Here is a 19808-nt window from a genome sequence, read left to right on the forward strand (position 1 = left end):
ATATATATATATATATATATATATATAAAATGGAATATTAGCCATAAGAAAGAATAAAATAATGCCATTTGCAGTAACATGGATAGACCTAGAGAATATCATACTAAGTGAAATAAGTCAGACAGAGAAAAGACAAATATTACATGATATCCCTTATATGTGGCATCTAAAAATAATACAAATGAAACTATATACAAAACAGAATCAGAATTACAGACATAGAAAACAAACTTATGATTACCAAAGGGGAAAGTGTGGAGAGGGATAATTTAGGAAATGGGATTAACAGATACAAACTCGTATACATTAAATAGATAAGCAACAAGGATTTACTGTATAATATAGGGAACTATATTCAATATCTTATAATAACCTATAATGGAAAATAATGTGAAAAGTATGTATATATCTGAAAAATATCATAAAATAAAAACACTTTATGAGACCTTAAAAAAATCAGAGTTAACACCATAAAATATCCAAAAGTAAGCAAACAAGAAAATCTTAGTGACTTTGTTTCTGGCAAAGATTTCTTAAATAGGACACAGAACGCATGAAGTATAAAAGAAAAAATTGTTAAATTGCACTTCATCAAAGTTAAAAGCTTTTGCTCTCCTGAAAACACTTTTGCAAAAATAAAAATGCAAGTCACAGACAGGAAGAGAACATTTGCAAAATATGTACATGGTAAAAGTCTTGTATTTAGAATATGTAAAAAAAAACCCTCAAAATTCAATGATAAGAATACAACCTAATTTTAAAATGGGCAAAAGATCTGAACACTCTACCAATGAATATACAGATAGCAAAAAAGCACAAGTGAACTAATGACTATCATCATTAGTCATTAGGAAAGTGCAAAACAAAACTGTAATGAGATACCACTGCACAACCACTAGAATGGCTAAAACAGTCTGTCATAGCAATTATTGGCATGGATATGGAGCAAATGCAAACTGTTACACACACTTTGGAAAACAGTTTGACAGGTTTTTTTTAATTTTACAAGTTACACACATCTACTATTAAATCCAGCCATTCTACTCAGATATTTTCCCAAGAGAAATAAAAACATGTCTACAGAAAGGTTGTAATGCAAGTTGATAGCTGCTTTATTTCTAATAGCCCAAAACCAGAAACAACCCATCAACCCAAATGTCGATGGATAAACAAATTGTGATATATCTATACAAAGGAATACTACTCAGCAGTACAAAGGAAGGAATTGTTCATACATAACAACATGGATGAATCTCAAAATAATGATGCTGAATGAAAGCAACCAGTCAAGAAAGAGTACATATTATATGATTTCATTTACATAAAATTCTAGAAAATACAAAGAAATCTAGAATGACACAAAGCAGATGAGTAATTGTCTGGAGATGAGGGTGGGGGAAAGGAGGGAGGGAAGGATAACAAAGTAGCACAAGGAACTTTGGGGGGTGATGGATATGTTTGTTTTTTTTATTATAGTGATTGGTTCACAGGTGTATACTTATGTCAAAACTGTTCAAATTGTACAGCTTAAATACAGTCTACTATATATCACTTATACCTCACTAAGTTTAAAAAAAAAAATTTAAGAACATGATCAGACAATCAGAAGATCTCCATGGAGTAATCCTTCATCTCCTGTGGTTGCAGGGTGAGTTGGAGGCAATCCAAGGGCAAGTTGAAAGGGTCACAAAGTCATAGTGCTTGCAGTGCAATCAAAAGACCTAGACAGGTCTTGTGCACTAAGCTAGCTAAGGACATTAGTGGGGAAGAAGTGGAACGCTGAGAACTGGGATGGGGATATTTGGGCAGACATAGACAAAGCTGAGAACCTTGAGCCTTCAAACTCTCCTGCTGATGGAGGAAACCCTCCTCCCTGTTTTGAGGAAACCAGCCCTTCTCTGCATAAAGGCCTTTCAATGACTGCACCTGGCTCAGTTGCCCCACACACTTATGCTGATTCTCCTTAGGATTTCCCCACAACCATTTCCTCAATGCCTCCAGTCCACACTGAGACGTATCTCAGGACAGTCCAGACAGAGAGGAACAAGATCTACTCCAGGAGGAGATGACATTTATAAACCAAAAGAGTTTCGAGAATTTACCAATCCGTATTGCCAGGAGCTCAGAAGCATGTGTGAATGTGGATTCTAAGGTGTTCAGAAGTTGATTGAGCTGAATTTATTGATATGGCCACACTCACCTGAGATTAGGGATTTAATGTGCTAGCTTGAGTATCCAGAAATAAATGGTGCTTAAGGACTTCCCTGGAGATCCAGTGGTTAGGACTCTGAGCTTCCACCACAGGGGGCACGGGTTCTATCCCTGGTCAGGGAACTAAGATCCTGCAAGCAGCACAGTGCAGCCAAAAAAAAACCAAACCAAACCAAAACAACAACAGAAATGGTGCTTGGTCTGTTAGTTTGGCTCATCAAAGCCTGAATTCAGCCAAAGCTCTACAGTTACAAAATGCCTGAACTTCTCTAGTATACTGTAGAAAAGGATTTCTGAAGGCTTGGGGAATGCATATGTTTGTTCCTGTTATGTGCAATATGTTTAGCCACCCACTGGCTATAACCGCAGTTCGACCCAGAGGATACCCTCTTCATCAGGTTATTAAGAAATTAGGGGAGCAGCAGAATTCTTGATGAATTTGTGGTGGTTATAGACTGAAGATGACAGTGGGGGAAATTGTGATGGAATTGGTTCCTTTAGTTCACTGGGAATAATGGAACTTTGAAGTGGTAGAAGTCAGGTGGTGACACAAATTGCAGCTAAGATTCCTCCAGATGTGGTTTCTTTAATGGAGCAAATCAACACTGTCCCTAGCATCTGTTAGACTGCTTTTGACCTGGCAAATGTGTTCTTTCCCATCCTGATCAGTAAACAAAAAGAGAAGAGTTTGCATTTACATGGAAATAACAGAGTGTATCTTTACATCTTTCTCTCAGAGCTATGTCAGCTTTCTTGCTCTTGTCCCCAGGGGCATGGTATCTCAGTTCCCATAAGACATCATGCCTGTCCTTTACGCTGGTGACCTTATACTGATTTGTCCTTTACGCTGGTGACCTTTCTACTCACATGGTGAGTAGAAAATGACAACTCCCTAGATGACTTAACAGGACAAATACACACTAGAAGGAGGGAGATAAACTCGGCAAAAAGTTAAGGGTCTGTCACATAGATGAACCTTATAAACATTTTGGGATATCCTTTCTAAAGTGAGAGACAAGATTCTGTACCTTGCACCTTGAAGACACACAACACTCTCTGGATTTGGGAGGTAAAATATACCACATTTGAGCATGCTGCTCCAACCCATTTACTAGGTAATTAATAAGGCTAGCAGGTGCCAGTGGGACATGGTGTAAGAAAAAACATGATAGCAGGTTCACAATGTGGTCAAGCTGCCCTACCACTTGGGCTTTATAGCCCAGCAGTCCCAACAGTATTGGAAATGTCTCTGGCAGACAGTGAAAAACTGTATGGAGCTTCTAAAGAGCCCTAATAGGAAGATCATAGCACACACCTCTAGGGCTTAGGAGGAAGGTAGTGCCCGTCTCTGTCAAAAATTATTTGAAAATTTGTTCCAGGCTTGCTACTGGGTCCTGGTAGAGACTGGAAGCTTGTCAGTAGGATACCAAGTGCTATGTGATTATGAACTGACCCGGATTTTATCTAATCCATTGAACCGTAAAACAGAGTATACAGCATCATTTCAGTATAAAGTAGATGTATATATATGAGAATGGGTCTGAGAAGGTCCAGAAGCCCAAAGGTAAGCTGTATGGGCAGGTGGCCCAGACTTCTTCAACACCTACTTATGCTACATTGACTCCTGTTCATCTCCATACTTCTGGCTTCATGAGGAGTCACTTGTGACATGTTAACAGAGGGAGAGTATATTAGGTCTAATTCACTGTGGATCTGCACAGGATGCTGGCAACATCCAAAACCAGATAGTCACTAGATTACAATCCCTCAATTGGCCCAGAAAATGGTGAAAGGATATTCTCCCAGTGAGCACAACTGGAGGAAGCTCCACTTCATATACAAGGGGGGTTGGGATCTTATTGACTGTGGGCAGTAGCTAAAAGTTTCTCAGCTGATTGGGGACTTGGAAATAAGTTGGAAAACGTGATTAGGTCTGGGGAGAGATATACTCAGAATGGGCACTAAATATATTGGCGTCCTTGTGAATGTCCTCCAAAGGGCTTAGATAAGGCAAAAAGCTGTCAGTAGTCAGATGGATAAGATGATCCATCCCGTGGATGTCAGCATTTTCCGCCACTACTCAGTGATTGCCCAAAGTGGCCAGGGTTACAGGGATGGCAATACCATTCATTATGGAATGCCTTATCCATCATCATTTTATTACATACAACATTATCTACAACCAGGAGACCCATGTACAGCAAAGGAATTGTGGTAATGGGCTCAGAACAACAAAATACACTCATCGTTACCTAGAAACAGCTGGCTTTGACAGAATGGTGGTAAGACTTGCTGAAGCTCAGGTATAGCACCAGCTGGGAGCCATCTAGTAATAAGCCAATGCACATGAATAATAATCTTTTTTATTTCTTCTCTCTTTCCTATGTTTATTTATTCTCAAAACAATCCTCATCCATAACTGAGCTCTGTATTTCTAATTATATGGCCATTTCCATCTCAAACTCAACAGGTCCAAAACTGAATTTCTTATCTTTCGCATCATAAAAGTGGTTTCCTTTCAGTATTCCTCCTGGCCTCAGCTTATCTAGTCATCCAAGCCAGAAATGTAGATGTTGTCCTAGCCTTCTTACCTTTCATAAGCTCTTACGTGTAATCTGTCATTAGGTTCTATTAACTGTGCTTCCAAAGTATCTCCCAAGTCTGACATTTCTCTCACTCCCCACTGTAGCATCTCATCATTCTCAACTCTACTTCACCTGCCAAGTCCTTCTAATTGGTCTCTTTTTTTTTTTGCGATACGCGGGCCTCTCACTGCTGTGGCCTCTCCCGTCACGGAGCACAGGCTCCGGACGCGCAGGCCCAGCAGCCATGGCCCACGGGCCCAGCCGCTCCGCGGCACATGGGACCCTCCCAGACCGGGGCACGAACCCGTGTCCCCCACATCGGCAGGCGGACTCCCAACCACTGCACCAGCAGGGAAGCCCTAATTGGTCTCTTTGTCTCTAATATCTTCTCCATCTCTCTATAAAGACAGAGGTGATTTTTTAAAACATAAATCATTTCCTTACCTGAAACATGTTAGGGAATCCCCATCACCTACATCCCACATGATATTCTTTATCCTTAGGTTGCTCTTTTCTGGCTCCAGCTACATGGCAACAAGATCTTCATCTTTTGATACTTGGCTCAAATATCTCCTTCTGAAGCCTTCCCTGACATACCTAGACATAGTTAAGCACTTCCTTTTGATGTGCCCCATAGATCTTCTATATACTCAATTGTCATGTTTTTGCAATTATCTGTATATTTGTCTGCCATCTCCACTAGGACTTTTAGTGCCTAAAGAACAGAGATTCTGTTCTATTTCTTAATTAGCACTGGGCCTCAGACACAGTAGATGCTTAATGAATATATGTTGCTTGCTTGCTGAATGAATGAATGCATTAATCCTTATGGCTGAGTGTCATTTCCTTTTTGTAAGGTTGCAGGGGATGAATGAGAAATTTTACTTTGTGTGCTTTGGTAATTGATGGCATTTAAACCCTTCCATTTGACTGTTGCTGAGAATCAACAGTTAACAAAATCAACAAAACCTTGATTTTTTTTAACCTCTGTCTTACTAAAAGAATTCTGATTTTCACATCTGTTCCTTTCCTGTGTACCTACAGATCTTAGCTCTCCTTGACCTCATTTCCAATTTCAACCTTGGTTCTTACTAGGTCTTTGCATTTAAACTTCTCTCCCTGTCATGATATTTAGAAAAAGTTTAATTTAAAAATTTAAACATTAAATTTTTTAGTTTAGAAAAAATATGAGAACATTTTAAAGTGAATATATTGCAATATTATTTATAGTCAAATTTTGTATTGTATTTGTTTTCTTTTTAAAATACCACTCTATTTATAAAACAAGTTATGAGTATTATAAAGCGATCTTTATTTCTGATCACTATTGTATTTGAAATTCTGTTCGTGCTTGCTAACTTGTTTTATGACTATTATAGACCACTCAATAGTGACTAATTTTTAAAGAGTTCAAAACAGAATTACATTATTGAAATAAGTTTTATAATTCTCTTTCAGCAAAGTATGAGAGCAAAAATAGATATTCTCTATTCCCTGAACATAATAGACACCCATGTTTTAAATGAATGAATGAACGAATGATGGTACCCAGTGGCCCAGATTTATTAATTAATTCTCATGCCACAACAAAAATGCATTTAGAAATCAAAAATGCTGGAAGGCTGGGGGTGAATGCATTTTTTATGAATTCCTCCGTGTTTTACCTTCCCAAATATACAAACACCTAAGATTAGAGCTGGAAACCTGGATGCTGTTCCTTTTTTTTTAATCTCATGGATTATATCCATTTAAAGTCTGACAAAGCAGAAACTTCATGAGTGCAGGGACATATCTTGTCACTGTCCTATTTCTTGCCACAGGATTATATAAGCCTTCTTTTATTGAATGTTTACTATGTGCTAGTCTTTGTCCTAAATGCTTTACAGGGATTTACACTTCTAAACCTCTCAAGAAAGCTAGGAGGAAGTAGTGGATTTTTTTGAAGTATAATTGATTTACAATATTATATTAGTTTCAAGTGTACAACATAGTGATTCAATATTTTTAAAGATTATACTCCATTTAATGTTATTATAAAACAATGGCTATATTTTCCTGTGCTGTACGATATATCCTTGTTGCTTATCTATTTTATACATAGTAGTTTGTCTCTCTTAATCCCCTACCCCTACGTTGCCCCTCCCCCTTCCCTCTCCTCACTGGTAACCTACTAGTTTGTTCTCTATATCTGTGGGTCTGTTTCTCTTTTGTTATATACATTCACTTGTTTTAGTTTTTAGATTCCACATATAAGTGATAACATAGAGTATTTGTCTTTCTCTGTCTGACTTATTTCACTTAGCATAATACTCTCTAGGTCCATTCATCTTTTTGCAAACAGTTGAATTTCATTCTTTTTTATGGCTAATATTGCATTGTATATATATATATATATATATATATATATATATATATATATATATCACATCTTCTTTATCCATTCATTTGTTTGTTTGGTTTTTTTAACATCTTTATTGGAGTATAATTGCTTTACAATGGTGTGTTAGTTTCTGCTTTATAATAAAGTGAATCAGTTATACATATACCTATGTTCCCATATCTCTTCCCTCTTGCATCTCCCTCGCTCCCACCCTCCCTATCCCACCCCTCTAGCTGGTCACAAACCACCGAGCTGATCTCCCTGTGCTATGTGGCTGCTTCCCACTAGCTATCTATTTTATGTTTGGTAATGTATATATGTCCATGCCACTCTCTCACTTTGGACACTTAAGTTGCTTCCATATCTTGGCTATTGTAAATAACCCTGCTATGAACATTGGGATGCATGTATCTTTTCAAATTAGAGTTTTCATTTTACTTGGATTATATATACCCAGCAGTGGAATTGCTGGATCATATCGTAGTTCTATTTTTAGTTTTCTGAGGAACCTCTATATTGTTTTCCATAGTGGCTGCATCAGTTTACATTTGTACAAGTGTTCCCTTTTCTCCACATCCTCACCAAAATTTGTTATTTGTAGACTTTTTGATCAACATTCTGACAGGTGTGAGGTGATATCTCATCGTGGTTTTGATTTGTATTTCTTGAATTATTAGCGATGTTGAGCATCTTTTCATGTGCCTGTTAGCCACCTGTATGTCTTCTTTGGAAGAATGTCTATTCAGATCTTCTGTTCTTTTTTTAAATTGCATTGTTTGTTTTTTTGATATTGAGTTGTATGAGCTGTTTATATATTTTGGATATTAATCCCTTATCAGTCATATCATTTGCAAATATTTTCTCCCATTCAGTAGGTTGCCTTTTCATTTTGTTGATAGTTTTCTTTGCTGTGGAAAGATTTTAAGTTTAATTAAGTCCCATTTGTTTATTTATTTTTTATTTTTTTATTTTTATTTTTTGCGTTATGTGGGCCTCTCACTGCTGTGGCCTCTCCCGTTGCAGAGCACAGGCTCTGGACACGCAGGCTCAGTGGCCATGGCTCATGGACCCAGCCACTCCACGGCATGTGGGATCCTCCCAGTCCGGGGCACGAACTTGTGCCCCCTGTATCGGCAGGTGGACTCTCAACCAGTGCACCACCAGGGAAGCCCCCATTTGTTTATTTTTGACTTTATTTCTTTTACTTTAGGAGACATATCCAAAACACCTGCTATAACTTATATAAAACTGCATCAAAAAGAATAAAATACCTAGAGATAAACTTAACCAAGGAGGTGAAGACCTATACTCTAAAAACTGTAAAACACTGATGAAGGAGTTTGAAAATGATACAAAAAAAATGGAAATATATACCATGTTCTTGGATTGGAAGAATTAGTATTGTTAAAATGACCATACTACCCAAAGCAATCTACAGATTTAATGCAATCTCTATCAAAATACCCAAGACATTTTCCCCAGAACTAGGACAAATAATCCTAAATTTATATGGAACCACAAAAGACCCCTAACTGCCAAATCAATCTTGAGAAAGAAGAACAGAGCTGTAGGTATCACTCTCCCAGACTTCAAACTATACTACAAATCTACAGTAATCAAAACAGTATGGTACTAGCACAAAAACAGACACATAGATGGATGGAACAGAATAGAGTGCCCAGAAATAAACCCACACACTTACAGTCAATTAACCCACAACAAAGGAGACAAGAATGTACAATGGAGAAAAGACAGTCTTTTCAATAAGTGGTGCTGGGAAAACTGGACAGCTCCAAGTAAAAGAATGAGATTAGAACATTTCCTTATGCCATACACAAAAATGAACTCAAAATGGATTGAAGACCTAAATGTAAGATCTACAACCATAAAACTCCTAGAAGATAACATAGGCAGAGGTGGTAGTATTATGATCACCATTTGAAGGAAGAGGACACATGACCAGAAAGGCTAGCTTATTTGGCAAAGATTATATAGCTAGTAAATTACAGAAGCAAGATTCAAAGCCAGGTAGTTTGATACCAGTCCTTGTTCTACACCACCTCTAAGCCACTTCCAATAAATGAGTGTCAAATTAATAAATTAATACAAAATTTCAGAATAGGTTAACCTTTAGAAAGGAATACCAATGTAGACCTTAAAATGGAAAACAAACAAACAAACTAAAAACCCCAGTATATTTTAATATTCCTGGTACTAACTTCTCTCTACTTAGCTCATGTTTGGTGGGTGCATTCATTTATGTGCTCAGATTAATATAAGATAGAACAGTGTGCCAAAGGAGTCTGGACTTGGAGTCAGATTTGAATACTGGTTCTGATATATACATGTTTACTACTTACATGATCTTGAACAATTTCTTAACTTTTCCAAGTCTCAATTTTCTCATTCATAAAATGGGAATAAAAATAACTGTGACAAAAAAACTAAAAAGCTATCTTTTTAAAGAGAATTAAAAATTATGTATAAAAAGTACCTGACACAAAAGAAGATGTTAATATCACTCTTCCTTTTACCTCTTACTCTCGTTCCTTTTTCCCCTTCCCTTCTTGCATCCTATCTGCCATTAGCCACATGACTTTGTAAAGGTTACTCTTCCAGGATTTATTGCATCACCTATGAAACAATTGGGGTAGTTATCTCCAAGATCCTTTGACTCTATAATTCTATGATTCAGTGATTTAATACTTAGCTTTTCTTTGTATCACAACAGTACAACTTACTGAGAGGTGATTTTGAAATGAGGCTTCTCTGGTTAGTGTGGCTGATTAAGTTCTTTTGTTTTTTCCAGACGATGCCATCACATACAACTTGGCTTAGCAGTATTTGAATTAAATTGGATGAAAACTTGGTTTACTTTGTAAATAGTTTCACAGCAATAATACAGATTAACTGCATCCACTAGCAGTCACATATTTCAAAGGATTTATATCTCCCTTCCTTTCCTCTATGTAGGTACTACACAGGAAACCTGAAGGGTAAGTCAACAAATCATGAAACTCTAGGTTTAATTCACACAGCAACAAAAGGGCTAATAAGAGCTATCGAAGATGGTGGAATAGATTCTGTGATGGAATGGGAAGTGGATGAAGTGCTGAACTGGACAAACACACTCAACTTTGATGAGTAAGTACATGTTGCTATTCTTGGGGAGCGAGGGCAGACATCAGATATTTTTCTTTCTAATATTTCCTACTCCCATGTTGAATCTTCAAAAAAACAACTTGAATATTTATTATCTGTCTAGAAAGAAAATAAGAGGAAATGAGGGAGAAAGATAAAAAAGGGATGATCTAAAAGTAGAAAAAAGAAAAATATATTTGGGTGTTCTTTATTAACAGACTTTATTCTTATGCCTTAGTCTAAGTCTGCTTTACTTCTTACTTTGGGATATAGAAACAAGGCTAAGAACATGAAATTAATAATATAAAGAATTTCCTCAGCCTATATTCACCAATCTTCCTGTGTGGGACATTAAAAAATTATAATTTTTCAGTGACATACTTCGGCCCTTGAAAAACATTTTTAGGCTATTTTGTGTGATGGAAATTTAAAAATACTTCATATAGTCATCAGGGCAATGCAAATCAAAACCACAATAAGATCCTATTTCATACCCACAAAGATAGCTATAATTAAAAAGACATATAGTACCAGTGTTGGCAAGGATGTGGTGAAATTGGAGCCTTTATATACTGCTAGTGGGAATGTACAATGGTATAGCCATTTTGGAAAACAATCCAGCAGTTCCTCAAATGGTTAAACATAGAGTTGCCATACAAGCCAGCATTTCTACTCCTCAGTATATACACAAGAGAAATGAAAACACATGTCCATAAAAACTTGTACATGAATATTCATAATATCATTATTCATAATAACAAAGAATTAGAAACAATCTATTCATCAGCTGATGATTAAAATGTGATATATCCATACAATGGAATATTATTTGGCAATAAAAAGAAATGCTGATCGTGCTACAACACTGATGAACCTTCTTAGTAAAAGAAGCCAATAACAAAGGACCACAAATTGTATGGCTCCATTTATATGAAATGTCCAGAATAGGCAAATTATATGGAGACAGAAAGTAGATTAGTGGTTGCCTAGGGCTTAGAGATTTGTGGGGATTGGGAAGTGATGGCTAAGGGGTATGAAGTTTCTTTTTGGAGTAATGAAATGTCCAAAAATTGATTGTGGTGATGGATGCACAACTCTGTGAATACACTAAAAAGCCATTGAATTGTACACTTTAAATGGACAAATTTTATGGGATGTGAATTATATCTCAATAAAGCTTTAAAAATATTCACTATTTACTCAGCTACAATAAAGAATGTGAATACTGCATGGATGAAGAGGAAGGAAAAATAAAGATGGTGTAAGTAAAGAAACAAAAGAAAAAGGAAGACATTTGGAAGAGGGAGATAAGAACATGAAATAGGAAAAATTAGGTTGACCACCATTGAAAAATAGACCAGAAAAAAGAGGCCAGAGGAAGTAGAGAACAATGAGAAAAGGAAAGATAAGAGAAACAAAGAAAAAAGGGAAAGAATGACTAAGAAAAAAGGAAAATGAGAAAACAAGAATAATAGAAAAAAAGATAATTATGGGAAGAATAAATTAAAATAAAAATAAAAAAGAAAGATAAGAAGGAATAAAGAGCTAATCACCCATAGTAGATGTGCTAAAATATTTTTTTAATAAATAGTGAAAAGATTTTATGACTCAATAACCCCAATATCTTGTCCAGAGCATAGTACTGGGATTCCTTATAGACAGTACATTTGTGGTTTCTGAGGCACTGAATACATACAGATGGTAATAATGATGCAAGAAATGACATCCAAAGAAAGGAGTCATAATGCTGTACTTTTTCCTTTCCTAAGATGGTAAAGAAAGGAGAGAGAGGTAGGGGAGGTCCATTTTGAATGAGCTTATGAGGGCAGGATAGAGAATTCTCTCAGGAAAGCTTTTGAAATCCTGCTCTGCCTTTGCCTTATACAGTTGGCTAATTCAGCAAAGGGCCAGCTAGCTTCAGTGAAAGATTACAAAATAATCCACACCCAGTAACCTATATTCTATCACTACTGGAATACAAAAGAATAAAACAATTCAGTTCAAAGGGAAGAAATAAATGAGCATCTCAGTCTACACAAGACTTTCCCCACTATCATCCCCTAACACCCTTCTCTGGTAGGTGAAGAAGATTCCTAATGGCTTCCCTTCATGGAGAAAAGGATAAAAACAGAATAAACCAGGAAAACTTGAAGTGGTTTTTTGGTATCATATACTCTATATATAATGGGATAAATACATCTAGCTTTGATATGGTGAGACCTAAATAGACATTTCTCCAACGAAGATATACAGATTGCCAACAAACACATGAAAGGATGCTCAACATCACTAATTATTAGAGAAATGCAAATCAAAACCACAATGAGGTAACATCTCACACTGGTCAGAATGGCCATCACCAAAAAATCTACAAACAATAAATGCTGGAGAGGGTGTGGAGAAAAGGGAACCCTCTTGCACTGTTGGTGGGAATGTAAATTGATACAGCCACTATGGAGAACAGTATGGAGGTTCCTTAAAAAACTGAAAATAGAACAACCATATGACCCATCAATCCCACTACTGAGAAAACCGTAATTCAAAAAAGAGACATGTACCCCAATGTTTATTGCAGCACTATTTACAATAGCCAGGACCTGGAACCAACCTAAGTGTCCATTGACAGATGAATGGATAAAGAAGATGTGGCACATATATACAATGGAATATTAGACATAAAAAGATACAAAATCGAGTTATTTGCAGTGAGGTGGATGGACCTAGAGTCTGTCATACAGAGTGAAGTAAGTCAGAAAGAGAAAAACAAATACTGCATGCTAACACATATATATGGAATCTAAAAAAATGGTTCTGATGAACCTAGGGGCAGGACAGAAATAAAGACGCAGACGTAGAGAATGGACTTGAGGATACGGGGAGGGGGAAGGGTAAGCTGGGATGAAGTGAGAGAGTGGCATGGACATATATACACTACCAAATGTAAAATAGATAGCTAGTGGGAAGCAGCTGCGTAGCACAGGGAGATCACCTAGGTGCTTTGTGACCACCTGAGGGGGGGATAGGGAGAGTGGGAGGGAGGTGCAAGAGGGAGGGGATATGAGGATATATGTATACATATAGCTGGTTCACTTTGTTATACAGCAGAAACTAACACAACATTGTAAAGCAATTGTACTCCAATAAAGATGTAAATAAATAAATAAAAATAAAATAAATAAATAAATAATGCAGATACCTCATGTTTCCAAATTATGTACAACCTCTATCAGTTCGTTCTCTGACTTGAGCATAATTTGGCACCCACTTGGAATTGTTAGAAAGCAAGTTTTTCTACTGATCTCTAGACAACAAAAATTTCAAATGGAATCCAGCATGATTATTTGGGAATATTTCAGTAGTATTACTGACCACAGCCTACTGATTATCTCAGGCAAGACAAGAATTTGCAAAGACCTTCCCCTAGCTGAGAGCAGACATTAGGACAGCACCTTCTTCCCAGTGTATTTATGGTCTCCACAGTCTACTTCCCTCTTAGATCTTTGTAGTTGTCTAGATATTTGTAACTGGCTTTATAATACCTTATTTGATGAGAATTTCAAAGTCATTTTTCCCTTCAGAAGAATTGGTAGCCACTAATTCCTTGGAGAGTATCCTTCAAAATCTATAAACAGTTTTTGATAGTTGGACCATTAGAATGACATACATGTGTTGAACACTGATATTGAATGATACAAACCAGTTTCTTCCCAAAGGCTTTTGTGCTAGCCCCTTGTTATGACAGATGGATGCTCTCCTGGGAAGAAACCATGTACAACTTCAGATGCACAGGGCAACAATATCAATTGAGTACAATATTATTATAATTTTGAAGAATGGATTGGATAGAGCCAACTTCACTCTTGGACTCAAGGACACTGATGAGTACTGTTGCAAATTCTGTAGTATCCAGAGATACATTGCTGTAGGTGCTTAGAACATAAAGCAATGCCTGCATTGCTGTTACTGAGTCACCTACAATGCCACATAGTGGCTACTCTGCCTACTGCTGGCATTCAGCCTGATGCATTTTCAGGGGTGTATTCTCTAGCGAGATGGATGTTCCTCTTCTAGGATCTTCATATTTTTTGAAACTGCATGTGAAATTTAACATAACCCATTAAGTCATCAGCAGCTGGGGTATCTTAAATAATTTCCTGACGTTCTATTAACCCTGTTGGTGAGAGCTCTCAGTGGGTAGTTTCTATGTCTGAAGCTGCCCCTTTGATTTCTAAGACAGGTAGTTATGTTGCCACTCTGGCTAGGGACTTTCCCCAGGCCATTAAGGTATTAAATTTATACTCCTGAGGGATCCACGGTAGAGTCCACATATACTTCACTTTGCTAGTATCTAAAAAAAAATTTCAAAAATTTCTTAGATCAGCTCTATTATATAAACAGCATGATAAGGCTATAATCAGATTGTTGCTTCTATTTGTAAAGCTTTGATTTCTCATTGGCTACTGCTGTCATGTTCCTGATGAGAAGTTCTTTTTTAACAATTGAATAAATTCATATCCTGATCTCAGGTAAAGCAGGGTCAGTGATCAACCTTAAATATGGCATAAGTTTTTGCCCCAGACTGTCAGGGTTTAGCATACAATTGATCAAAGGTCCTTTATCTTGGTAACTTGAAGGTGGAATGAAAATCTTTCAGTATATGAATCTAAGGAAGCAGAATTATTGACACCCACTATTCATAGTGCTCCTGAGCAACCACTGAAAGCACAAAGTCTGCCTAAATTTAAGGTTAAGCCAGATTGAACTGTCAACTAAGAGGTCCTGGAAAGGGTTTAAACCACCTGCTATTATCTTGCATCTTTTCACTTAACAGTGACCCAGCACTATCTCATTTAAGGCCACAGAATAAAGTTCTTGGAGTAACAAGAGGTAGCAGTAACAAGAACGAGCTGACTTAGACACAGTATTTTATTACAATTAAACACCATTGCATAATATATACCTTCTCATAACAAAAAAATTCAGGAATACAAAGTTAACAAAAGTAAAATAATTCAAATGAAAATCAGTGTTTCCTGAATTACATGACAATTTTAATCCTCCTCTTCCTTTCTCAGCCAGCTTCATTTTAGCACCTGCTGTGATCAACTCCTTACCTGATTTCTTGGGTACAGTTGTAAGAAAGGAGGCTTGGGGAAGGGGGATACAGAGACCAAAATGTGATGCAATAAGTCACAGGAAACCTGGGCCTCGGAGCTTTCTCTCATCTTCTTAGTTCATCATACTTGTCCTTCCCTATCTACCTCTTCTCGGGCTACATCTGTCTCCCTATTTCAGTCTCTGTTTAGGGAACTGAAATGGCAACTGCATGTACCCTGCTTGAATATGATCTCATGTTTACTGGACACAGCAAAGACAGCACCATTTCTCTAATAAGATCATAAACCAAATGATTTAAATGTATACGTCAGAGACAGTAGGTCTGGCAATCCAGAACCAAGGAGAAAGTTTTGTTGCTGTAGTTTTCCCATGACTTTTTTCCTCTCAGAGTTTTCCATTCGTACTTTTAATTTAGAAGTTAACTAACATCTTAGTTGTCACTCAGTTGAGGATATGATCTAGCAGGAATGGAACGGGATAAAATGAGGAGACATGTGCTGGTGGGAGGCCAAAGGGCACCAACGTGGTAGATGGTAGGCACCATTTTCATAACTCCTCTAACTCCTTGTCCTATGGGTTGCCTTAGGTGCATGAGAGCTACTTGGAGGTGGGAAAGTCAAGAAATTAAACATTTGGGCTTGGCGATGCAGGGGACATGGGTTTGTGCCCCGGTCCAGGAAGATCCCACCCACGTGCCGCGGAGCGGCTGGGCCCGTGAGCCATGGCCGCTGAGCCTGCGCGTCCAGAGCCTGTGCTCCGCAATGGGAAAGGCCACAACAGTGAGAGGCCCTCATACTGAAAAAAAAAAAAAAAAAATGAAATTAAACATTTGGACTAGTGAATTTGTCACCATTAATCTAAGATTTCATAGATAAAGTAGAATTTTAGAAGTAGTCTAAGTATGTACTAATGAATCAATTTATTACTTACTAATAAATCAATTTAATTTAATGAATGTCTATGTAATGTGCTTAGGTACATTGCCAACTGGAAGGAAATTGCTACAAGCAACTCTTCAGCTAACTTCAAAAGTAGGTGTTTTTTTTAGCAATAATGGGAAATTCTTATAAACAAAAACAATACTTTCCAGACATGTACACATTTCTAAGCACCTAACAAACACTTCAGCACTCTGCACAGTATATAGACATAAATAAATTTGCCAAGTCATTTTTGCCTTTATACATAAAATTGTTATTTGGGAATAGAAGGAAATTTTCTATTTTATTTAGAGTTGGATAACATGTTTTTTTTAAAAAAATGAATTCTCCTTTTAAAATGTTGCATATCATGTTTCAGTAATTTTTTTTTTTTTTCCGGTATGCGGGCCTCTCACTGCTGTGGCCTCTCCCGTTGTGGAGCACAGGCTCCGGACGCGCAGGCTCAGCGGCCATGGCTCATGGGCCCAGCCGCTCCGCGGCATGCGGGATCCTCCCGGACCGGGGCACGAACCCTTGTCCCCTGCATCGGCAGGCGGACTCTCAACCACTGCGCCACCAGGGAAGCCCTCAGTAATAATTTTTAATGAGCAAACTTCACTTGGCAAAATAAATGCTATTCCAGAAGTACCAATAATTCTAACATAGCCAAAGCCTAATTATAGTTTTCATATAATCTGAGTGTATGAGTTCTGTCCCACTGTCATCTGTGATTGGCAGTAAAACAAAGAGGTTATAATTATGGAGTGCTGATTCATAACTGCCTGGTTTTGATTTTGGGCTCTACTGTTTACTGTCTGTATGATCTTGGGCCAGTTACTTGGTCAGTTTCCTCATCTATAAAATGAAAATAACAATAGTACCTAGCTCATATATTGTTGTGAGGTAATAAGAGATAATATATGTAAAGAGCATAGAATAGTGCTTGGCACATAGTATATACTCTATAAATGTTAACTATTATTAGCTTGAACCTATCTACTTATTTCCAACTCATTGCCACCACCACAGTCCAAGTTGCCATCATCCCTCTGCAGGCTTCTGCAATGGTCTCTAAACTTATACTCCTCCAGTCCATTCCCCACACAACAGATAGTGATCTACAAATTTAAATCAGCATAATTAAAACAAAACACTTATTTAACAAACTCTTCTTTAGCAATTACCATGTGGAAGTGCTGTCTTAGAGTGTTTTATAAAATTGATTCATTTGATCTTCAGAACAACCCAACGAGACAGGTTCTATTACCTACATTTTACAGACAAGCAAAGAGATGCCAAGTTACTTGCTCAAGGTCAGTTACTGTGAGGGCCAGGATTTGAATTGAGACTAGGTAGCTCTAGAACCCATACTCTTAACGACGACTACCTGTGATGCCTCTTATAGTTTTCCACTGCACTTGGAATAAAACCTTAACTTTATCATGGCACTCTGGCTCTGGTCTAGCTTTCCACCCTTATCATGTCCCACTCTCTCCCCCTGGCTCACAACCCGGCATCACTGGCATCTAGCCTGGTCCTCAAACACACTGTGGTTTCCACTTCAGGGGTTTAATGCAGTTGATGGCCTTCTGGAGAACAGGTTTAGGCAACTGTCGTCACTTGAGGGCAGGAAGTTATTTGTTTTGTTTGCTACTGAGTTCCCAATGTGTAGAACATAGTAGAGTCTCAATGGCAGGAATTTTGTACTTGAAAGGAATGACAAGTACAAAAATGGAAGCAGATAATATAAATTACTGAGCTAAAAGATTATTGTGAAAAGAAGGAAAGATACAGCATGGTAATTGGAAGGAGCATAAGAGCAAGTGAAATTATTTTAAGTAATGGAGATCTGCATCATAACTGAAGGCAGTACAAGGTGATATATTGAAGATGCTGGCATTGAAAAGAGGAGGGAATGTGTGCCACTTCTTCAAGAAGCATGAGGAAATCAAATCCAGAATTTGGAAACTTTAGCTCTAGGGAGAGAAATGGCTTCTCTTCATTTGTGAATAAAGAACTGTTAGCTGATAGTTAATTGTGGAGTACTAACTAAATGCCAAGTTCTTTACATGCACCATCACACTTAGTTCTCACAAAAATATGCTGAGGCATGTGCTATTATTATCCCCATCTACCCCCTTTATAGATGAGGACATTGAGACAAAGGTTAAATAACTTGCTTCAAATTACAGAGCTAGCAAAAAAAAAAAAAAAAAATTACAGAGCTAGCTAGTAGTAGGTCAAACCCCAAACCCAGATCCTACAGAACCTTTTGTAAAGATGGACAATAAAATATGGTAGTGAAAAGTAGGATGATCTCAGAATTTGGGACATTTATTTCGGTTTCGGTTAAATAGGATATAAAGATATCTGCTCTAAGAGTGGTGAGAAGGAATGTGGAATAGACCTTACCTGGAATGCAGTAGCATATTGAATAAGTCTATATCCTGTCATATCTTGCATCTTTCTAAATATTTGTCATTCCTCTCTAGGTTTCAGGTTTGAGCAAGCACAGGAAAAAAAAATATGACTATAAAGATATATTGGAAGAGGAAATGGGAACACAAGAAGTTACTTCATTTGACAATATTTATGAAGGACCAACTTTTACTAGACTAAGGCCTGATTCCACTTATGGAATATAATTATAACTATATAAAAAATATAAAAATATATAATTATAAACTATAATTTCTTTTCTGAGCTTTAACCCTTCAAGCCCTGATTCCATCAGAGATAGTTTATTCTGGCTGGAATGACTTGTATATTCTTGGCACAGAATCTAGGCCAATTAAAAGTAAGGAGGATTAAACAGAAATAGACTGAATACAGTAGCCATGGAAAATGTAGAAATTATTCCCGGTATTCTGCGAAACTGTAGTATTCTAACAATCATACTTAAATAAAAATATTATACTTAGGTGCAAAAAAAACCCTCAGTCTGATTGTTTTTCTTCTTTATTTGAAGCATTCTTTATTTGTGCATTTCTATCAGGCAGAGCCCTTTCTCCATTAAAAAAAGAAAAAGGGCAGTGTAGCAAGTTCTCCTTTTATTAGAATGCAAAAGCCTTACTAGAATCCCTGGTGCCATTCAGCTTAGGCATCTTTGAACAAAACTGGGTTACAGGGGCACCATTAGCTAAAGGAGCCAGAAAAGCAAAAATCTATCTCTTAGCTTCCACAGTGGGAAGAATAGAAAACTGGAGATGACTGTTAGGTCAAGGAACAAAGCCTACCATACCCTCCAAGTCTGAATTACTGTACCTTCCCATAAAAACCCTCTACTACTAACCATCATCACACTTATCACACTGTAACTGTCTACAATCCTAACAGACCAGAGGCTTATACTCCCAAGCATAAAAAATTCAGCAGTCAGAGACCTAATGTATATTTAAGAAAAAAAATCAGATTTATTCATATAATTTACATATACATTCACCTATTGTAAGT

The 19808-nt window shown here is 37.2% G+C and overlaps 1 protein-coding gene across 1 annotated transcript in view; it reads left to right on the forward strand.

The window, feature by feature from the left end:
• CUNH11orf65 (chromosome unknown C11orf65 homolog) overlaps nucleotides 1-19808 on the forward strand; it is an 87397-nt gene extending 67589 nt beyond the window's left edge. The window contains 4 exon segments of the mRNA XM_027082392.1: nucleotides 10150-10320; nucleotides 16411-16466; nucleotides 18848-18870; nucleotides 18872-19808. Of these exon segments, the coding sequence (XP_026938193.1) occupies nucleotides 10150-10320; nucleotides 16411-16466; nucleotides 18848-18870; nucleotides 18872-19000 (379 nt within the window). The 3' untranslated portion in view covers nucleotides 19001-19808.

Source organism: Aethalodelphis obliquidens, unplaced genomic scaffold (genome assembly GCF_003676395.1).
Source record: "Aethalodelphis obliquidens isolate GAN/ISIS:26980383/991018 unplaced genomic scaffold, ASM367639v1 scaffold46, whole genome shotgun sequence".
In the NCBI taxonomy this organism is placed as follows: domain Eukaryota; kingdom Metazoa; phylum Chordata; class Mammalia; order Artiodactyla; family Delphinidae; genus Aethalodelphis; species Aethalodelphis obliquidens.